This window comes from Pristiophorus japonicus, chromosome 12 (genome assembly GCF_044704955.1).
Source record: "Pristiophorus japonicus isolate sPriJap1 chromosome 12, sPriJap1.hap1, whole genome shotgun sequence".
NCBI lineage: Eukaryota > Metazoa > Chordata > Chondrichthyes > Pristiophoridae > Pristiophorus > Pristiophorus japonicus.
This window is the reverse complement of record NC_091988.1, coordinates 95932533-95954323: the sequence shown is the minus strand read 5'-3', so window position 1 is coordinate 95954323 and position 21791 is coordinate 95932533. Positions and strand designations below refer to the sequence as shown.

Here is a 21791-nt window from a genome sequence, read left to right as displayed (position 1 = left end):
GATCTCAGCCTTTAATGTACCCAATGACTCAGCAGCCACAGCCCTTTGGGGTAGATAAGTCCAAAGATTCACAACCCTCTGAGTGAAGAAATTCCTCCTTATCTCAGTCTTAAATGGACAACTCTTTATCCTGGGACTATGCCCTGTACAATTGTAGTAAGACTTGTACTCCAAACTCCTTGCAGTAAAGGCCAACATGCCATTTGCCTTCCTAATTGCTTGCTGTACCTGCATGCTAACTTTGTGTTTCCTGTACGTGGACACCTAAATCTCTCAACACCAACATTTAATAGTTTCTCACCATTTAAAAATGTTTTTGTTTTTCTATTCTTCCTACCAAAGTGAATAACTTCACATTTCCCCACATTATACTCCACCTGCCACCTTAATGCCCACTCACGCAACCTGTCTATATCCCTTTGCACGCTCTTTGTGTCCTCCTCACAGTTTACTGTCCCACCTAGCTCTGAATCATCAGCGAACTTGGATACATTATAACCAATCCCTTCATCCAAGTCATTAATCTAGATTGTAAATAGTTGACGTCCCAACACTGATCCTTGCGACACCCCACTAGTTGCAGCCTGCCAACCGGAAAACGACCGGTTTATCCCTACTGTTTTCTGTCCGTTAACCAATCCTCTATCCAAGCTAATATATTACCTTCAACCCCATGAGCAATCTTTTATGCAGCACCTTATCGAATGCGTTTCGGAAATCCAAATACACTACATCCACTGGATTCCCTTTATCTACCCTACTAGTTATATCCTCAAAAAACGTGACTACATTTGTTAAACTCAATTTCCCTTTCATAAAACCATGTTGACCCTGCCTAATCAAATTATGATTTTCTAAGTGCCCTGTTATCTCTGCCTTCATAATGGATTTCAGCATTTCCCCAACGACTGATGTTAGGCTAACTGGCCTGTAGTTCCCTGTTTGTTCTCTCCCTCTTTTCTTACAAACTTCGTCTGGTACTTGCATTATAAAAGGGAAAACTTGCATTTACATAGCGCCTTTCACAACCTCAGGACGTCCAAAAGCCCTTTACGCAAATGAAGTACATTTGAAGTGTAGTCATTGTTGTAATGTGGGAATCACAACATCCAATTTGCACACAGCAAGATCCCACAAACAGAAATGTGATAACGACTAATTAATCTGTTTTTTTAGTGAAGTTGATTGAGGGATAAATGTTGTCTGGGACAACAGGGAGAACTGCCCTGCTCTTCTTCAAAATAGCGCCATTCCCGAGAGGGCAGACGTAGACTTGGTTTAACGGATGCAAGATGGCTCATCCGACAGTGCAGCACTCCCTCAGATACTGCATGGAATGTCAGCTGAGATTTTGTGCTCAAGCCTCTAGAGTGAGACTTGAACTCACAATCTTCTGACTCAGAGGCTACTAACTGAGCCATGACATACAGCTAATGGCAGACACCACAGCACCCATGGAACAGTAACTCCGCAAAAGTCTACACTTTCACAAGATGATGGAGAATTGGTAACCAGATACATTTAACCCAGGAACCCAGGCATCTGCAGGGCTAGAAAAATCCACCGTGCTCTTTCTGGCTGCTCCTAGTATGTTGAAAATATCAAACTACAATACCGCTCATCCTCTCTCATCATATTCATCTCCAGGTACTTATCAGCAGGCCAGTCAAGACATTCACCTCCCTCTCCTAATTTGCCTTCCCCTTCTAAGTTTGGTGTTATACTGAGGTTATTGTCAGGGACAGTACTGCTGGATAAAATGGACAAACATCATGTAATCACATCCAAACCTTTATTGTAAAATTTAAATAATAATGTTAAAGTAAATCAAAATGTACTCATGTATTTGAGTTCAGCCACGCTCTCGCCGACCCCTCTCAGCGCATCAAAACACTGGGCAAAGTCTCACTTTCATGTAACCAATTTAAATGTATTTTAGCCCTGTTGCAGGAGTGAAAAGAACAATGTCAGCTTGTAGGTAGTCTTCAATCTTCAAACTGAAGACAAGGCATCCTGCATACACTGCCTCTCACTACGCAGCAGGGTCCATAGGATGACTCAAATCGAAGACAAGCCTATATACATCATGAGCAGTACAAACAGCAATTAGTTGTGTGAAGCACTCAGATGTTTCGATGTGATAAGGCACCATATAAATGCGAGTATTAGAATCGGTGAAACACCAGGGACGATGTGGGAGTTTCCCCACTTCACTTCTCTCCAACTCTCAATACTGGGGACTGGGCAGTGGAGTGCCTTTTATCTCTCTGGGACATGGGTCAAATGCAGGCCAGACAGACGGCTGCTTCCAGTGCCATTCTTCCCGTGTGAACACAACCAGCGAATGATGGCAGGCTATTCAAATGTAGGAAAATATCAGCCACACTTGCTCTTTACAGCAAGGGTTACTGGATAGTGATGAGGAGGGGAAACCCTGACACATTTCCTCTCCCCCACGTACTTAATCCAGGAGTGACGAGGGGAACTGGAGGAGCACCATCCAGGCATTGAACGGGGAGCACTCCTGGTTTGTATGCACCATTACCGTACTGGGTGGCGCATTTATAAACTAAGATATCAGAGCCAAGGACTGTGGCGGTGGTGGGGTTCGGGGAAAGGAAATCTTGGTGGAAAAATGCAACAAAGTCAAAGGGGAAAGAATGAACAATTATCAAACATTTACCTTCTACTCCCTATTATAATAGGGCAACCCAAAAAACTGAACGTTTAACATTGACTGTTAACTTACAGCAAAAACAGCAAGAATTCCAGAGTTTTAAACAGAGGCCAGAACAGGGAATTTTTGAACTGAAGTGCAGAGTGTTGTTGGCTTTGGTTCATTTGAAGGAAAAATTCTGCTCACTGTTTGTGGCCCCAATTTTTCTCAGCCCTGTAAATCTAACAAATACTAACAATCCACCTTGGGAAACGCTCACCAAAGGCCAGCACTGGTTCTATTGCAAGACATGGATGTAACTGACAATGGAGAGGGTCTCAGTTGTTTCCTAGAGTTGGATGTTCATATCCAGTGTTACTGAGGATGGAATCTCCTCAAACTGCTCTCTCCCTCTCCTCTGATTTCTCAGAAGTGTTTGCCCATGTAATGCTGTTCACCGTCACTCTGCCTTCTTCAGCCAAAGCGAGGCTCGAGAAGTCTGAAAATGGTACCCATGGTCAACTGGAGAAAGGATAAATCTCCTCCCCATTCTGTTCCATCGGACGTACAAAATGACAGCAACAGAGTTCAAGGACTGTTCCCCCTCTCTTTCCAACATGGCTCGTATTTATCCCACACAAATGTTTTCCCTTGGGAGTATACACGCCCAGCTCCTCTTATTCTTCTGCCCCCGTTTTACAGGGAATCTCCTCACTATGAGCAGGTTCTTGGGGTGTCTTAAATAACTTGTCAAAGGAAAGACCGGTGCGTTTCAGCAGGTAGACAGCAGCATGGAGCCCGCCCACGTTCACCCAGACAGTGTGAGACTTCTTCCAGAGGTGGCCCATTCTCGACATGGCCTACAATAAGAAATTGAAAAGAAGTTTTAAGTTCTGAGGCTGTAGAAGGATCTTAGACCCTGTATATTCAGGTAATGCATGTCCTGGGCTCACAATAAATTATACTTACAGAAAAGTTGGTTACGACCAGAACTGCTTCCAACCCTGGCTCAGCATGGAGTGGTACTGACTCGTGCTGAAATACGGTTCCATGGGTGCCAGTCACCCTCTGGTACCTTGGTCAAGCGCCCATTCTTTCTACATGATTTTAGATATCAAGTCCTGTCAGGCTAATCACAACCAAGCACAAACCTATCGTCAGCGCTCCCCACATACACCCATTTCCAACAGGGGATGCTTATAGTTATCAAAAGCCAAAAAGAGAGACACTCATGCTATTATTGTGCCCCAACCACGGCCTACGCTAAGATGGAGCATGTGGTCTCTGTAGAGCGCCAGTGCAGCCTTCGGCCGCCTGAGGAAAAGTGTGTTTGAAGACCAGGCCCTCAAAACTGCCACCAAGCTCATGGTCTACAGGGCTGTAGTACTACCCGCCCTCTTGTATGGCTCAGAGACATGGACCATGTAGAGTAGACATCTCAAAGTCGCTGGAGAAATACCACCAACGATGTCTCCGCAAGATCCTGCAAATCCAACATCCCGAGCATTGAAGAACTGACCACACTCGATCAGCTCCACTGGGCAGGCCACATTGTCCGCATGCCAGACACGAGACTCCCAAAGCAAGCGCTCTACTTAGAACTCCTTCACGGCAAATGAGCCAAAGGTAGGCAGAGGAAACGTTACAAGGACACCCTCAAAGCTTCCCTGATAAAGTGCAACATCCCCACTGACACCTGGGAGTTCCTGGCCAAAGACCTCCCTAAGTGAAGGAAGTTCATCCGGGAGAGCACTGAGCACCTCGAGTCTTGTCGCCGAGAGCGTACAGAAATCAAGCACAGGCAGCGGAAAGAGCGTGCAGCAAACCAACCCCACCCACCCTTTCCCCCAACAACTATCTGTCCCACCTGTGACAGGGACTGTGGATCCCATATTGGGCTGTTCAGCCACCTAAGGACTCATTTTAAGAGTGGAAGCAAGTCTTCTTTGATTCCGATGATGATGATGAATAGGTGGTGCATTTAGCAGTCTCTGGGGTAGTTACTGCATGCTACCCCGATCCAACTCAATGGGCTGTATTAAAGTGTTACCATGGCAATAATCACCATTGACAGTGCTGCATCGATGGGTGAGGACAGAACAATGGGTTCATGCCCTCTAGCCTTTGCCCACCATTCCAGATCTTAAGCAATAGACAGCGCCATGGTGGTGTGAGGGGCAGGAAAAACTGGTAGAAGATTTGTCTCTAGGCTACTGTCACCGGAGGAGGCCACCTCCCCACAGCGGCTTTGTGACATCGGGAACAATCGGGAGAAATGGAAAACCTGTCATGGTTTAGAGTGGCATCATGAGATGCAATTTCCAGGATCGGCTCAGTGTGTCACCAGTCTGGACCGGGGGGGGTGGGGGGGTTGGGAACTGCTCTGTAAACTTAATACGATATAATGGATAACAAAACAGAGAGCCGGGTAATTGATTTAAACAGATTTCAGCATTTGATCGTCAGCATCACACACACACGTTTCAGCAACCTTTTACACGGACATACATCCCTAGGACCAATCTGCTGGCTGCAAAGGCCCTACGTAAGGTGCCGTCTCAATCAAGGTTCTAGTGGGCCAGGAAAAAAAACACTCCAATATCGACACTAATTGGCAACCTTACTTGGAGGCACCTCAGGAACTCCAAATTAAGCACTGGATTATATTGAGGAATTTGCAAACGGATGCCAGGACATCAATTAAGCGAGTAGTCGTTGATCGCTACACAGTCTCAGCTTAGCAGGCTACACTCACATTTCACTGTGCAGCCTGCACCACACCAGCATCTCACGTGGTTTCATCAGGAGCTCGGTGTCCCAGCACGACGGGACAATCCCAGGAATGCAGGCATCTTCTTACCTTTACGAAGCATTTCTTGTCCTGCGTTAGAAGAGCAGCTCTGCCAGTCTCTGGTCTGCACACACGCCCCATTTCCTTCAGGCAGGCTGGATACAGGTCCCAGTTTTTTCTCCTGGAGCCTATCCTGGTTTCATTCAATAAAGTTCAGAAAATGTTGATTGCTTTCTAAAATGTTTTCCTCTCCCCTCCCCCAAAGACAACAACTCAAGCTTAGAATACATTTCCGCGGACGGCTCAAGTATTTCACCAAAATGGCCATTTTTCATGTGAGCCCAGTGAATATTAGAAGCCTGTTTGACGATGGGGGATATCAGAGTCAAGCCCAATCTTACCTCACCCAATGTCCATGAACACACTTTCCAACAGGAGTCACTGGATAGCAATCAGAAGCGGAGACCCTGGCTCATTTTCTTCTCCCTAGACCATAGGTTACCACTGTACTAGCTGAGAGCAGCTAAATTCAGCACAGACCAGAGCCAAACCCAAGGCCTTCATGGTCTGTAACCAGCTGAGCCATCGGTTATAGAGTGTTCCAGCTCCTACTGGGTCAAGGCCAGTGGCCATAATTAAATGACATCAGTCATAAATAAACACGGTCAACAGAAACAGGACCAGAAATCTTTCTGGGTGTGACACGTGAATCAGTCCAGCTCCAGATCACACTTAGGAATGCTATGGATATGATGCCAGAGTAGGTGCTTGCTGACTGAATTCAATGCCAGCAGCAGGTGAGTATTACTCTGCTGCTACATAAAGGAGGTGCTCTCCACACCTCAGACAGCAACCAGGACCCAGCTTTCTGTGACTCCTGAGAGCTACCGTGGGAGGCAGTGTAAGATGCAAGTCTCTTTTTTATTGGCGAGCCAATAGGGACTGGCGGCCATGCTGGTATGAAACTGGGAAGGGCAATGCTTGAAGTTAGCACCTTCACCACACAGACCGCTGCTGCCACTCAAAAAAGCCCATCACCACCTTCTCTGGACAACTAGGAAGGGGCAATGCACACTGTTGGCCTTGTTAGTGATGCCCACATCCCGCGAATAAATAATAAAAAGAGTAGGTCTCCAGTTTAATGCCAGGTCTTTCTTTCAAGGGACATCACAAATAGAACTACAGGTTCACCACCACCCCCAAGATAAGAACATAAGTCAGTCTGATTCAGCCTTAGACAGAAGTTGGGGAGAGGGATGGAGTCAGTGACTAGAGAATGGAGTTTGTGGCGGGGACTGAAAACAATGGCTTCAGTCTTCCCAATATTCAATTGGAGAAAAATTCTGCTCATCCAGAACTGGATGTCAGACAAGCAGTCTGACAATCTGGAGGCCGTGAAGAAGTGGTAGTGAGGTAGAGCTGGGTGTCATCAGCGTACATGTATAAACTGACACCGTGTTTTCGAATGATGTCGCCAAGGGGCAACATGTTGATGAGAAATAGGAGGGGGCCAAAGATAGATTCTTGGGGGAACACCAGAGGTAATGATACGGGAGCAAGAGAAGTCATTGAAGGTGATTCTCTGGCTATGATTAGATAGCTAAGAATGGAACCAGGTGAGTGCAGTCCCACCCAGCTGGACGACGATGGAGAGGCATCGGAGAAGGATGGAGGGGTCAACCGTGTCAAAGGCTGCAGACAAGTCAAGAAGGACGAGGAGGGATAGTTTGCCTTTGTCACAGTCACAAAGGATGTAATTTGTGACTTTGATGAGAACCGTTTCGGTACTGTGGCAGGCGCGGAAACTGAATTGGAGGGATTCAAACATGGAATTGTGGGAAAGATGGGCACGGATTTGGGAGGCGACAACACGTTCAAGGACTTTTGAGAGGAATGGGAGGTTGGAGATGGGCCGGTAGTTTACAAGGATGGAGGGGTCGAGGGTTGTTTTTTTGAGGAGAGAGGTGACGACGGCAGATTTGAGGGAGGGGGGAGAGTAGGTGCAGGAGTAGGCCATTCGGCCCTTCGAGCATTCAAAATGATCATGGCTGATCATGCAACTTCAGTACGCATTCTTGTTTTTTCTCCATACACTTTGATCCCTTTAGCTGTAAGGGCCACATCTAACTCCCTTTTGATTATATCTAACGAACTGACCTCAACAACTTTCTGTGGTAGAGAATTCCATAGGTTCACAATTCTCTGAGTGAAGAAGTTTCTCCTCATCTCGGTCCTAAATGGCTTATCCCTTATCCTTAGATTGTAACCCCTGGTTCTGGACTTCCCCAACATCGAGAACATTCTTCCTGCATCTAACCTGTCCAATCCCGTCAGAATTTTATATGTTTCTCTGAGATCCCTTCTCATTCTTCTAAATTCCAATGAATATAAGCCTAGTCGATCCAGTCTTTCTTCATACGTCAGTCCTGCTATCCCAGGAATCAGTCTGGTGAACCTTCGCTTCACTCCCTCAATAGCAAGAATTTGGTCTCCTCAGATTAGGAGACCAAAATCGCACACAATACTCAAGGTGTGGTCTCACGAAGGCCCTGTACAACTGCAATAAGACCTCCCTGCTCCTATACTCAAATCCCTTCGCTATGAAGGCCAGCATGCCATTTGCCGCCTTTACTGCCTGCTGTAGCTGCATGCCTACCTTCAATGACTGATGTACCATGACACCCAGATATCGTTGCACCTCCCCTTTTACTAATCTGTCATCATTCAGATAATAATATGCCTTCCTGTTTTTGCAACCAAAGTGGATAACCTCACACTTATCCACATTATACTGCATCTGCCATGCATTTGCCCACTCACCTAACCTGTCCAAGTCACCCTGCAGCCTCCTGGCATCCTCCTCACAGCTCACACTGCCACCCAGCTTAGTATCATCTGCAAACGTGAAGATATTACATTCAATTCCTTCATCCAAATCATTAATGTATATTGTAAATAGCTAGGGTCCCAGCACTGAACCCTGCGGCACCCCACTAGTCACTGCCTGCCATTCTGAAAAGGACCTGTTTATTCCCACTCTTTGCTTCCTGTCTGCCAACCAGTTGTCTATCCACATCAATACATTACACCCAATAACATGTGCCTTAATTTTGCACACTAATCTCTTATGTGGGACCTTGACAAAAGTCTTTTGAAAGTCTAAATATACCACATCCACTGGCTCCCCCTTGTCCACTCTACTAGTTACATCATCAAAAAATTCTAGAAGATTTGTCAAGCATGATTTCCCTTTCATAAATCCATGCTGACTTGGACCGATCCTGTCACTGCTTTCCAAATGTGGTACCTTAGGAGAGAGAACCATTAACAATATCAGCTAATATGGAAGCCAGAAAAGGAAGTTGGGTGGTCAGCAGTTTGATGGGAATAGGGTCAAGGGAGCAGGAAGTGGGTCTCATGGACAGGATGAGCTCGGAAAGGTCATGAGGGGAGATCGGAGAGAAACTGGAGAAAGATGTGAGGTCAAGGCTAGGGTAGGGGAGATCCTTAGAGGAAGTTTGACCTGGTGGGCTACGAGCAGGAAAGCAAGAGGCAGAGGCGGCCAAATGGGTGATCTCAATCTTAAGAGACAAAGAAGTCCATGAGCTCCTCACATTTATTGTCAGAGGTGAGGGTGGTGACTGGGGAGAGGGGTTTAAAAAGACGGTTAACTGGAGAATAGAAGCCGGGGTTTATCTTTACATTTCAGAATGATTCTGGAATAGTGAACGATTTTGGCAGACGAGAGTAGGACCCGATAGTGCTTTATGTGGTCCAGCCAGATCTGGCGGTGAATGGCTAAAGCAGTCGTCCAACATAGCCGTTCAAGTCTGCGTCCCTTGGACTTAAGGGAGCGAAGATCAGGGCTGTACCGGGGGAATGGCAGGGGTGAGGGAGAGTAATGGTTTTAACAAGGACTAGGGCATCAGAGGTGGTGGTGAGGGTGTGATTGAGCAGATTGGTAGCTGCAGAAATGTCATGGTGAATGGAGGACCAGAGGCTGGACAGCTGGGAGTTGATCAGTGCCGTTCTAAGAGAATCGGGAGAGGTTTTTTTCCAGGGGCAGACACAGAAGGAGGTAGGCGCAGGTTGGAAGGGGGATGCGGGTGGAGAACGATACGAGGAAGTGGTCAGAAATGGCCTTATCTGCGACTGATATGATGGGAGTAGCAAGGCCACACGAGATGGTAAGGTCGAGGGGGTGGCCATGAATATGGGTTGGGGAATTTTCATGGAGGGAGAAATTAAGGGAGGATTGTAGGGTAATGATCTTAGAGGAGAGCGCATGACGAATTGAGATGGAGGTTGAAATCCCCAAGGATGAGAAGTCACTTGGTGCAGAGGCTGAGGGAGGACAGTAGTGAAGAAATATCGGTTATAACATTTTTATCATACTTGGGTGGGCGGGAGAGAACGAGAATTTTAAATGAGAGGTGAGAGGGGTGGAATAAGGTGAGATACTGAAAGGAGGAGAAAGTGCCGGAGGAGTAGGGGACAGACCAAGATGATTTGCTGATGAAAATCACACTGCCAATAAGGAGGTCTGAGCGGGGCAAGTGTTGGAAAGTAATGCCAGGTGGGGTGACTTCATTTAAGGGTAAGGTATCATTGCCCCTCAACCAAGAACCTTGTGGATCTAGGTAACCCCACTAGTTACAGCCTGCCAACCTGAAAATGACCCATTTATTCCTACTCTCTGTTTTCTGTCCGTTATCAATGCTCAATCCATGCTAACAGATTACCCCCAATTCCATGAGCCCTAATTTTGTTTAATAACCTCTTGTGTGGCATCTTATTGAATACCTTCTGAAAATCCAAATACATCACATCCACTGGTTCTCCCTTATCTATTCTGTAGTTGCAACCTCAAAAAATTCTTAACAGATTTGTCAAACATGATTTCCCTCTCATAAATCCGTAATGACTCTGCCCAATCTTATTATTTTCTAAGTGCTCTGTTACCACGTCCTTAATAATAGATTCTAGCATTTTCCCTACTTACTGATGTCAGGCTAACTGGTCTGTAGTTCCCCGATCTTGGATTTTTCAGGAGTACAGCAGCCTCACTGAGGATTTAACAGTTGGGTGCTTCTTAAAACTATAAAATGGAGACGGCCCACTCAGGAGTGAAGCTGGGCTTTAACCTTCTGAACGCCGTGAGCTCATTTCCTCATCTGGGCCAATTGGGGCTGATGGCTAATCTACCTGGCAACAGCACTACCTAATTTGGGTGATACTATCACTCCATGGAATCTTTCAGATCCAGGTTTTCATTGTAATATTAGTGCTTATTTCAGTTTTACAGTGCAGGAGTGGGGGAAAGCAAAACCAGTCGGAGACAGAGGTTTCACTGAACCTGCCAGCAGTCTACAGTTCAGCTGTATCCTGTGGTAGCAGATTCACAAATGGACTCTGAAATTAAACAAAATCAGCTACACGTTTGAATCCAAATTCATTCCAGAGCTGAGAATACACTGTTTGTCACCTAGGTTAGCAACAGCTGAAATAACAGCCAACCAAGTGCAGTGCAAGGCTGGAGACTTGTCACTGGTCAGTCCACACAGAGTACTCTTTTGGGCTTAGGACTACAGAATGAAGAATGCCCCCTACTGTAAAATGGATAAACTGAGATTAGAGAACCTTAAGATTTAGACCAAAGTGGTTTAAGGGGGAGGGGACCTCTTGAGATATATAAAACGTCAAATGGTATAAGGTGCATAAATCCAGAATGTTACTTATCAGTACACTAAGAAAATGAGATTGAGGCATAAATGGCAATTATGAAAAGTATGGAACAGATACCAACATTAAGTGTGTCACCCTTGCCTCAGAGTCAGATGGTTGTGGGTTCAATTCCCACTCCGGAGACTTTAGTACGTAATCTAGGCTGACATTCCAGTGACACTAGGTTGACACTGAGGGAGCACTGTCGGAGGTGCCGTCTTTTGGATGAGATGTTAAACCAAGACCCCGCCTGCCTTCTCAGGTAGATATAAAAGATCCATGACACTATTTCGAAGAGCACGGGAGTTCTCCCCCGTGTCCTGGCCAATACTTACCCCTCAACCAACATAATTAAAACAGATTATCTGGTCATTATCACATTGCTTTTTGTGGGACCTTGCTGTACACAAATTGGCTGCTGCGTTTGCTACATTATAACAATGATTACACTTTGGCTGTAAATTGCTTTGGGACATTCCGAGGTCGCAAAAGACGCTATATAAATGTAAGTTCTGTCTGTCTCTTGATATCAACAACTTTACATAGCACTTATAGCACAAAGAAGGTAGCAAGATGCTTCACAAGTGGAAGTATATTGAGAATCGGGGAGCTTGGGAGGGGTGACTGAAAACTTGGTCGAAAAGAGTTTTAAGTATATTTTTTAAGAGGTGGAGGGATTTTGGGAGGGAGCAGTTGAATGCTCTGTCACTGATGGTGGGAAGAATACACAGAAGGCCAGAGTCAGACAACCCAAGAGGAGAACACCTTATCACATCTCTGAAATGTGTCAAAGCATTTTGCAATGTACTGTATTGTTTTGAAGTGTAATGACTGTTATGTAAGCACACGGGGCAACCAATTTTGCTCAAAAGATGATCCCGTAAACAGCAAGGAGATGAATGATCAGCTGTTGTTTCTGGTGATTGACAAATTAATTTCACAGTACAGTGTCTTACCTCTTTCCAAAAGGCATATCTGATATAATTACATCTACAGAACTGGTCTTCAGGGGAAGTTTACAGATGTCCCACTGAATAACATCTAGTGATATGCCCCAGTTAGTTCTGCAATGCACAATAAAACACAATTCAGTAAAAGAATGGACTTTAAGTGAGGCCACAATTTGGCTGGCCTCCATCACAACAAGGATGCTTTTCTTACATCTGCCCCTACTCCCTCCCCGAACATGCTGCTCATATTGGGAGTATATTTCCACAGTTGCAAGGTGCCCTACAGTACCTCACACCCAAGGGTGCGTCCTTCAGGTGAGAGCTCAGACAGCGAGTACTGACAGGATATCCAGTTATGGGTGCCATTGGACAGGCATCAGGAGCAGGAACCCTGGTTGTTTTTCCTCTCCTGACCCCAGGGTGCTTAGGTCCAATGCACTGCCCTGACCACCATCCCAGCTGAGAACAGCCAACTCAGCAGAAATCTGGGAATGAATCTGGGAATCAGCTGGTCTGTATAGCCATTACAAAGGGGTGGGGGGGGGGGGGGGGGGGCGAACAATTCTTATAACTGGACACACAGGCCGGGACTCAATAATGTCTGAACACTCAGGTAGCACAATACTATAGCGCTACAGGCACTTAACAACCAGGCTTGTCCCGATCCAATTCATCTCACCTTCTCTCCTAGTCTTTTCCACCTTAGTGATGTCCTGCAGTATGGGTTTTTAAACTGAGATTTCTGAATGAAAAATAATTACAGTTCCTGACTCGTGATGTTTGATGGTTATTAATGTTCCAGGAATCTTCCTAGTTTTCTTATCCAAAATCTAGTCTGCAAACGGGGAGAGAATTGACCCGAGCACCCGATTCTCCTGAAGACACTGACCCGTGTCGTGTACAGTCCGTGTGCGCCCACACACTCTTTATCCAAAGGGACAGGCTTCATGTATGAGCCTGGACAGTGAGTGTCGGCAGGTCACTTAGCCACATGGCAGGGGGCATCCTAACTGAGCACAAACCTCTCTTTGCCAGACATACCCGTTTTATAACTGAGATCAATGGTCAGTGATCAGGAGCTGTAATCTTGGCTGATTTCTCCCTCCTCCCTAATTGGCAGTGTCTTCAGGTGAGGGGAGACTAACTGAAAAATCACAGCTGGAAAAGCTTAATTTGGCAGGAACAGAGGTTTGAAGCTAAACCATACACTGATTGTACAATCAGTTCTAACTAACATCTCATTCACTCACAAAGGGAGCACTCAGTGAGCAGTGTGTGCAGCAGGACGAGTCCTTACCTTCCCTTATCCAGTCTCTTCTTCTGCAGGGAGTTGATGTTATTGACGGATCTGTTCACAGCCAGTACATTGTTGTCTCCACCAAGAAAGTAACACTGTGGGAATTCTAAAGCTCCCTAGAGGGGTATTTAAATGAGATACTGAGGTCCACGACTTAAGGCATAGTCCAGAGGGAGTATCTTCTGTTCAAAGTACTGCCTCGTTTTACAGAAAAAGTAATTACAAGAACTTCTGACCCTTTTGGACAACTTTCTGACTGCAGACCTTCCTCTCTGCTGGCCCGATCCATGACATCACCAGTAGGAGTAAAGCTGGAAGGAGGGTGGCACAGACTCGGAACCCAGGGGAACCACACTGTCAGGATTTTCAAAACCACTACAAATTTGGGACTACTACCCAACCTTTAAACTGATTTCCAATACTGCCTACACTGCACACATTGTACATACAAACGAAGATATGATGAATGACGGACAGGTAAAGAAGTTCTGGTCCATCCAGCCGTGATGTCCTTTGTATCCCAATATAGACACTCCCCACCCCAGCCGGTGCCGTGTAATCTCTTGGGACAGGTTTACTTTATTGTTTGTGACTCACAAAACTACTAAAAAGGAGACTTAATATGAACATCAGCACATTCAAGGTAAGAAATTACCAGGAGGGATGAAGTCATTCCCTGCCACTATATCTAAACTTTATTTATTCCTGCCCCACCTCTGCCCAGTGACAATGTCGACTCTTGCTGGGAGCCCTCCACCATCTCACCCAAATGGTCATTCTCCAGGTAACCATCTCCTGGATAGTGAGTGCTGGCAGGATAGTTGTCTGTGGACGATGTCAGAGCTGAGCCTCATCCTGTCCTCACTAAAGCATAGGAGCTAGGCGACCAATTCAGACCACGGTCCATCTGGTTCACCTTCTACCATCCTGGTAGTCACATGATACAATGATAATGGAGTTACTGACTAATCATAGTTATCATTCTCTTCTAATTAGTCTACAGCAGACCCATAAATACAGAGAAAAACGTTAGTGCTGGAGAGCTGTGTGAACTTAGGTCCAAAGTTTCCCTATCTTCCCCCCAAAGCATGCTACACTCACTGCATGTCAAAGCACTTGGGCTGAGAACCCTGGCTAATTTTTCCTTTCCATACCGCATTGGTCGATTGTACAGCACCTACATCAGCCACGATCTTATTGAGTGGTGGAACAGGCTCGAGGGGCCGTATGGCCTCGTCCTGCTCCTATTTTTTATGTTCTTACTATCATTCCATCAGAGACTAGCTAACAGCACAGATCATGGATGGAACCTGGCCACCTTCTGGTCTGTATGGCTCAGTGTGTGCATCACTGGTGAGGTGCAAGGCCTGTCTCGGTGGGTTGCAAAGGACAAAGTGCAAGATATGCAGCGACAATGCACAAGTCTCACTGTGAGCAGCAGGCAGTATAGCGCAAGTCAGTTTCAGGGAGCAGTTGATAAGCAATAACGTGATGCAGTATTGGGGAGTCCTGAATGAATGGGCCTCAGTCACAGCTTGGTGTGCGATCCAGTGCAGGAGATACGATGCATGCATCACCGGGGCCACATCGCTCTACACTAGACCTGCTCTCCTCCCTGTTGTGCACGGAATGTTGCTGGATATCCTGGTAAATCCACTAGTGGAATGTGGCCATTGCAAGCAGTTGATTATGTTCATTTCACAAGGGGTAATGAAGGGTGCATGTGGTGGTAATATTTCCCCCTGATGACCCACAGCTTTCAAACTTGATCATCTGGAACCTGACTTTGGCTGTGAAGTGCTGTTGCAGTTTGCATAAAGGGGAAAGTAAGAATTGAGAACGTGAGTAACAGCTGAAGGGGGTGAAAGTGGGGAGAGAAATGGGGGGGGGGGGGGAATGCAAAGTGTGGGAGGGTGGGGAGAGTGAGAAGCATGAGGGAGAGAATGTAATTGGAGGGGAAGAGCCAAAAGCACAGGGAGAGAACCCAAGACGGCGGAAGGTAGAGTGAAGTGTAAGGAGAGAGTGAAAGGAAAATAGAGGAGAAAGACACAGAGAAAAGTGGATGAGAGATGGAGACAGAGACAAAGAAAAAAGTGCTGGTGACAGCAAGTATAAAATTATATAAGTATTAGGCAGTGCTAGCCAACTCTAAAACATAAGGGTTGAGGGATCTACTTATGAGAATAAGTGACACCGCTGAATTGGAGAAGGTATCTATGGCGGGCTGGAATTTGTAACATGTGTGTGTGATGCAGTGCAGGAGATACGATGCATGGAATGCCGGGGCCATACCACTCTGTACCAGTCTCAACAGCCTTACCTCGATCGGAATAGCTCCAGTTCCACACATTGGATCGATGATGATATCGGTTGACTGAGGATTACAAAGCCTGCGATGCAGAATTGAAAAAATGTTAAGAATCATAAAGACAAAACATTTACTCTTACATTTACCTGCAGCATTGGGCTAGACCAGCGAGCTCATGCTTTAACACAACCATAGGATCCACAATTACAGACAATGCCGCTCAAATTCCAGCTGAGTTGTGAACGGGGAATGTGAGGATCACGCTGGGTTTAGTGGGTCAGTGGCCACGTGGTGTGGGATGTCAGCGCACCGGAATGCCTTTGCAGTAAGATTTCTCTCAAATGGGTATTGAATATACAATAGAGTCACTGTGAAAAGGAGTCAATCTCACACTGTGTTTTTTATCCAACACCCTGTAGTGCCAAGTTTACTGCATAATTAGGTAGAAGTCAGTGAACAACGAGGGCTTCAAATCAACATCCATAATTCAAGATAAAATTAGTAAGCATTTAAAAATGCACGTGCTTATCAAGTGCAGCTAGGACAGATCTGGTTGACAAATGTATGAGTTTGTTTTTTTGAAGAAGTGACCTAGTGTACATGGATTTTTAGACGGTCTTCGATAAGATATCTCACAAAAGGCTTTTTCGAAAAATGCAGCCGTGTAGTGTATGAGGCAGCGTAGCAGCAGGAGTTGATTGATGGACAGGAAACAAAGAGACAGACTGGGTGTCGCTCGGACTGGAGAGGAGGTGGAAGGGGTGCACCCCAGGGATCAGTGCTGAGTCTACTTTTGTTGTGTGTGTATATCGATGATTTGAATCTGAGCACAGGGAGTGCAATCTTAAAATGTGCTGAGGCCACAAAAGTAGGGGGATTGGCAAACAGCGAGGGCGACTAAGAGTTCAGGTAGATACAGACAGGTTATTGAGATGCGCAGTCAGATTTATCTTGGGTTTGGATACAATGAATAGGAAAGACCATTTCCTCTGGTTGGGGAATCAGTGACAATGGGCCAATTTAAACTTGTCACTAAGCGAGTGAGGAGAGGCACGAGCAGAAATTCCTTTACGCAGAGGCTTTTGAAGCACAAAATGCTTTGTCACAGGGAGCGGTTGGAACCGAGAGCATTGAATCCTTTAAGGGACAATAGGCAAAATATTTGAAGCAGAGGAAGATGCAGGGAGAGAGTGGGACAGAGAGATTAGTTTTAGATTGTTTTAGAGTAAGAACTGGTACAGTTATGGTGGACTCCTCCTGTACTATAAACTTGCACAGTTCTGTTCTCAGACTTGCCGCATGTGGACCCAATGCGGCCATTTTTTGCCTGCTACTATTTGCAGTGTCAGACTTGGCTCAGTGATAGCACTCTCGTACTGAGGGAGTGCTGCAGTGTCGGAGGTGCCGTCCTTTAGATGAGATGTCTGCCCTCTCGGGTGAATATAAAAGATCTCATGACACTATTTGAGGAGGAGCAGGGGAGTTCGCACCGGTGTCCTCCACCAACATGGCCGGGGCTGGGAGCTCGACATCCGGGGGTGTTCGGCATTTGGGAAGGATTCTGACGGGACGGGGCGGGTTGGGTGCAGGGGGAGTGTTCGCGGTGTTGGGTGTGTCCGAAGCCGGGGGGGGGGGGCACGCTCTTGGGATGGGGGGTGTGAGTATAGTGGTGAATGGCTGTTTTTCAGACTGGAGGAAGGTATACAGTGGTGTTTCCCAGGGGTCGGTTCTAGGACCACTGCTTTTCTTCATCTATATTAATGACTTGGACGTGGGTGTACAGGGCACAATTTCATAATTTGCAGATGACACAAAACTTGGGAAGTATAGTGAACAGTGAGGAGAGTGATAAGACTTCAGGAAGACACAGACAGACTGGTGACATGGGCAAATACGTGGCAGATGAAGTTTAATGCAGAAAAGTGTGAAATGATACATTTTGGTAGAAAGAATGAGGAGAGGATATACAAACTAAATGGTGCAATCCTAAAGAGGATGCAAGAACAGAGAGACCTGGGGGTATGTGTGCATAAATCGTTGAAGGTGGGAGGGCAGGTTGAGAAAGCAGTTAAAAAGGCATACGGGATCCTGGGCTTCATAAAAAGAGGTTTGGAGTACAAGTGTGGAAATGATGAACCTGTATATCCAACTGGAGTATTGTGTCCAATTCTAGGCACCATGCGTTAGAAAGGATGTTGAGGCCTTAGAGAAGGAGCAGAAAAGATTTACGAGAATGATTCCAGGAATGAGTGACTTCACTTACGTTGATAGACTGGAAACACTGGGGTTGTTCTCCTTGGAGCAGAGAAGATTGTGAGGAGATTTGATAGAGGTGTTCAAATCATGAGCGGTCTGGACAGAGTAGATAGAGAGAAACTGTTCCCAGTGGCGGAAGGATCGAGAACCAGAGGACACAGATTTAAGGTGATTGGCAAAAGAACCAAAGGTGATGCAAGAAAAAACGTTTTTATGCAGCGAGTGGTTAGGATCTGGAATGCACTGCCTGAAAGGGTAGTGGAGGCAGACTCAATCTTATCTTTCAAAAGGGAGTTGGATAAGTATCTGAAGGAATAAAATTTGCAGGGCCACCAGGAAAGGAGAGAAGTGGGACTTGCTGAGAGTCGGCACGGGCTCGACGGGCTGAGTGGCCTCCTTCCGTGCTGTAACCATTCTATGATTCTAGGGTCACATTTTGTTATGTTATACTATGAGGTGAGGCTTAATAGTGACAGAGTATATGGGCTCGGTAGGTGAGACAAATTACTCAAATGACCAGCACTAAGCTAGTCAACTTCAACAGTTAGATCAAGGGCATGTTTGGTAAAAACATGCAAGCTTCTCCTATAACTATCTTACAGATAGAGAAATAGTATTCACAGAGGTAGCCAAAGTACAGATTGAAATGGCCTCAAATGGTGATTTCTAACCAGCTAAGGAGCAATAGTAAAATACATTCTACAATAAAGGAACAATTTATATGGCTATGGGGAAAATGCAGGGTACTGGGACTAATTAGAGCTCCTTCAAAGAGCCGGCACAGGCATGATGGGCTGAATGGCTTCCCTCTGTTCTGCAGGATTCTATGAACAAATCAACTAATCTTGTTTTCTGGTAGGTGGCTAAGTTTTTATTACCGAAACACACCAACAGTTGCCTGGATTAGTGAATGTTTATTTACGTAGCATGAAGGCCCTATGAACTGTCCTGCTCTGGTACCTGGCTCCAGACAATCTGTATAGTGAAACTCTGGTGTCTCAAGCAGTTACCTCCCCAGTGTGATCCAATGATCGGGAGTGGACCACTCCCGACCACCAATTTGAGTTCAATGATAGCACTTTGGCTAGTTTTATACTGTGCCTGGGCCTATAGGAACTCTTTAACTCTTCCAGAGTTTTGTGACATCAAATTCAGAGACATTGAGACTGTCTAAATCCATTTCCACTTACAATGTTGTCCCACCCTCCACACTCGCAAGCATGGACTTGTGCTGAGGTACAGTTCCACAGGGAATGGTCAGTCACTGCTACTTCACTTAGGTGGCCATTTTTCACACGAGCATAGTCAGTGGGGACATTGTAACCAAATCCCTCACCTAATGTCCGCACTTGCCAGCAAAGTGGCAGCCGGGGGGGGGGGGGAGGGAGGAGGGAGGTTACTGGCAAGATAAGAGCAGAAACCCTGGACGACTTCCCCCTGTCCCCAGTCCAATTGTAACGACCTCTCGATCACCCTGGCTGAAATCAGAAAACTGAGCCCAGGCCTGGGATCAATCCTGGTCTGTATGATTCAATTGCTCACTGCCATTACCAACTGAGCTATCAGGCGAAGCTATTGCTTGGGGCCTTTAATGAGCAGCAAAAAGAATTCACCATCCGACTGAATGGTTTCAAATCCCGTTCTCCACAGCTAGAATGAAACATACCTTAACATCCCATAGGCCAAAGTAGATCGAAGAGTTGTAGGCCCAAAGTGCGTTATGTTTCGCCTGTGTAGACTTTCCTCTGTAAGGGCTATACCAACCACTACTTCATCATCATGAATGTTGAGTAAGATCTGCAAAAATAAAGGTGTGTGAATGGATTGAGCGAGAGAAACAAGATAGTTAATGATGGGCGCACAATAGTGTCATTTGCCTCCCACAGATTGCAAACTACTCCTCAGCGTTACCATGGTTACTTTCTAGCGATGTAAATGACACCATCAAAACCAACAACCTCCTGCTGTACCCAGAGACATCCTGCCTGTGTGCCAGCTGCACATAGTATTTCAGTACATTGCAAAAAAATCTAGATTTAACACATCAACTGTAAGTAGACTTAATTCAATATTAGATAGCAGATAATTGTATGTTATGGATTTTACTCTTTTTTTACAATTACATTGATCGTTAGTATTGGATTATAATATACACCGACTGGAGACCAGTTCTGCAGCACAGTCCTAGTGCGCACACATATCGCAGTGTGGGCTGGCCTACTGTCCCTGCGCCCTCGCCTCGTCTGAGCTCCAAACTCATGCCTCTCCCAGGCCCCGGTCATTTCCACTCTTCAGGATGTAGTTCGGGATCTGAAATATTCGGTCCTTCTTTGAAACACCTGTGAACTCATCCTTTTTTGGCATGGAAGCAAGTCATCCTCGCTTTGAGGGACTGCCTATATGATATGATATAATATACACACATTTTCCCATGCTTGTACATGTCCTGGGAGTGTTTGATGGGACAGTGTAGATGGAACTTTACTCTGTACCTGCCTTGTCAGTGTTTGATGGGACAGTGTAGAGGGAGCTTTACTCTGTATCTAACCCATGCTGTATCTGACTTGGCAGTGTTTGATGGGACAGTGTAGAGGGAGCTTTACTCTGTATCTAACCCATGCTGTACCTGACTTGGCAGTGTTTGATGGGACAGTGTAGAGGGAGCTTTACTCTGTATCTAACCCATGCTGTATCTGACTTGGCAGTGTTTGATGGGACAGTGTAGAGGGAGCTTTACTCTGTATTTAACCCATGCTGTACCTGACTTGGCAGTGTTTGATGGGACAGTGTAGAGGAAGCTTTACTCTGTATCCAACCCGTGCGTTGGAAGGAGGAAAAAGAAGGTCACTTATTACCTGGAGGGTGCAAGTCTATGTGTGGTAGAGGAACAAAGGGATCGTGGAGTACAAATACACTAAAAGTTGTGACACAGTTTAGCAAGGCAATAAAAAGCAAACCAAGCACAAAGGTTTATTTCTCGAGGGATAGAATTGAAAAGTAGGTTAATTATGCCAAACCTGTATGTTAGACCACACTTAAAGCACCGCGTACAGTTCTGGTTGCCACATTATAAAAAGAGGCACTGCAGAGGATGCAGAGAAGATTTACAAGGATAATACTAGAAATGCGAAGTTATACATATCAGGAAAGGATGAATGGGCTGGGTCTCTTCTCTTGAAAAGGGAAGGTCGAGGGGTGACCGAATAGAGGCCATTAAAATTATGAAAGGTTTTCATAGAGTGGATATAGAAAGAATGTTTCCATTTGTGGGAAAGAGCATAACTAGAGGCCATCAATATAAAATAAGTCACCATGAAATCCAATTGGGAATTCAGAAGAAACACCTTTACCCAAAGAGTGGTGAGAATGTGGAACTCGCTACCATAGGGAGTGGTTGAAGCGAATAGTATAGATGCATTTAAGGAGAGGCTAGACAAGGATACGAGGGCGAAGGGAATAGAGGATTATGCTGATAGATTTAGATGAGGAAAGGCAGGAGGAGGCTAGAGTGGAGCATAAATGCCAGCATGGACTGGTTCGGCTGTTTGGCCTGTTTCCGTGCCATATATCCAATGTGATCCTATGTAATATAAAAACATGAAATGAGAAAAGGCAATTAACTCATCAAGTTCATTCCTTGTACAAATTAAAAATCCACCCTATTGTGGAATCTATCCGATCACTTTAGTTGCTTTAATGGGAAATGCTCTTTCATCCCAAAGGCAATGAAGTGAAACTCCAGAATATTCATCCTTCAAACTACATGCATCCCCTCCCACCAGCAAAGGAACCATTGTGTCCCATCGAGT

At 45.7% G+C, this 21791-nt stretch overlaps 1 protein-coding gene across 3 annotated transcripts in view; it reads right to left on the bottom strand.

Annotated features, from left to right (window-relative positions):
- Positions 1-1775: 1775 nt before the first annotated feature.
- The window catches only part of thumpd3 (THUMP domain containing 3), a 37551-nt gene continuing 17535 nt past the window's right edge, over positions 1776-21791 (bottom strand). For 2 of the 3 annotated variants that reach the window (XM_070895764.1, XM_070895765.1), the window contains exons 5-10: positions 19649-19779; positions 15739-15808; positions 13419-13534; positions 12128-12235; positions 5517-5640; positions 1776-3516 (exon numbers count right to left, since the gene is read on the bottom strand). In XM_070895764.1, coding sequence (XP_070751865.1) covers positions 3334-3516; positions 5517-5640; positions 12128-12235; positions 13419-13534; positions 15739-15808; positions 19649-19779 — 732 coding nt within the window. In that variant the 3' untranslated portion in view covers positions 1776-3333. The remainder of the gene's footprint in view (positions 3517-5516; positions 5641-12127; positions 12236-13418; positions 13535-15738; positions 15809-19648; positions 19780-21791) is intronic. The other variant, XM_070895767.1, reaches the window with a different exon arrangement.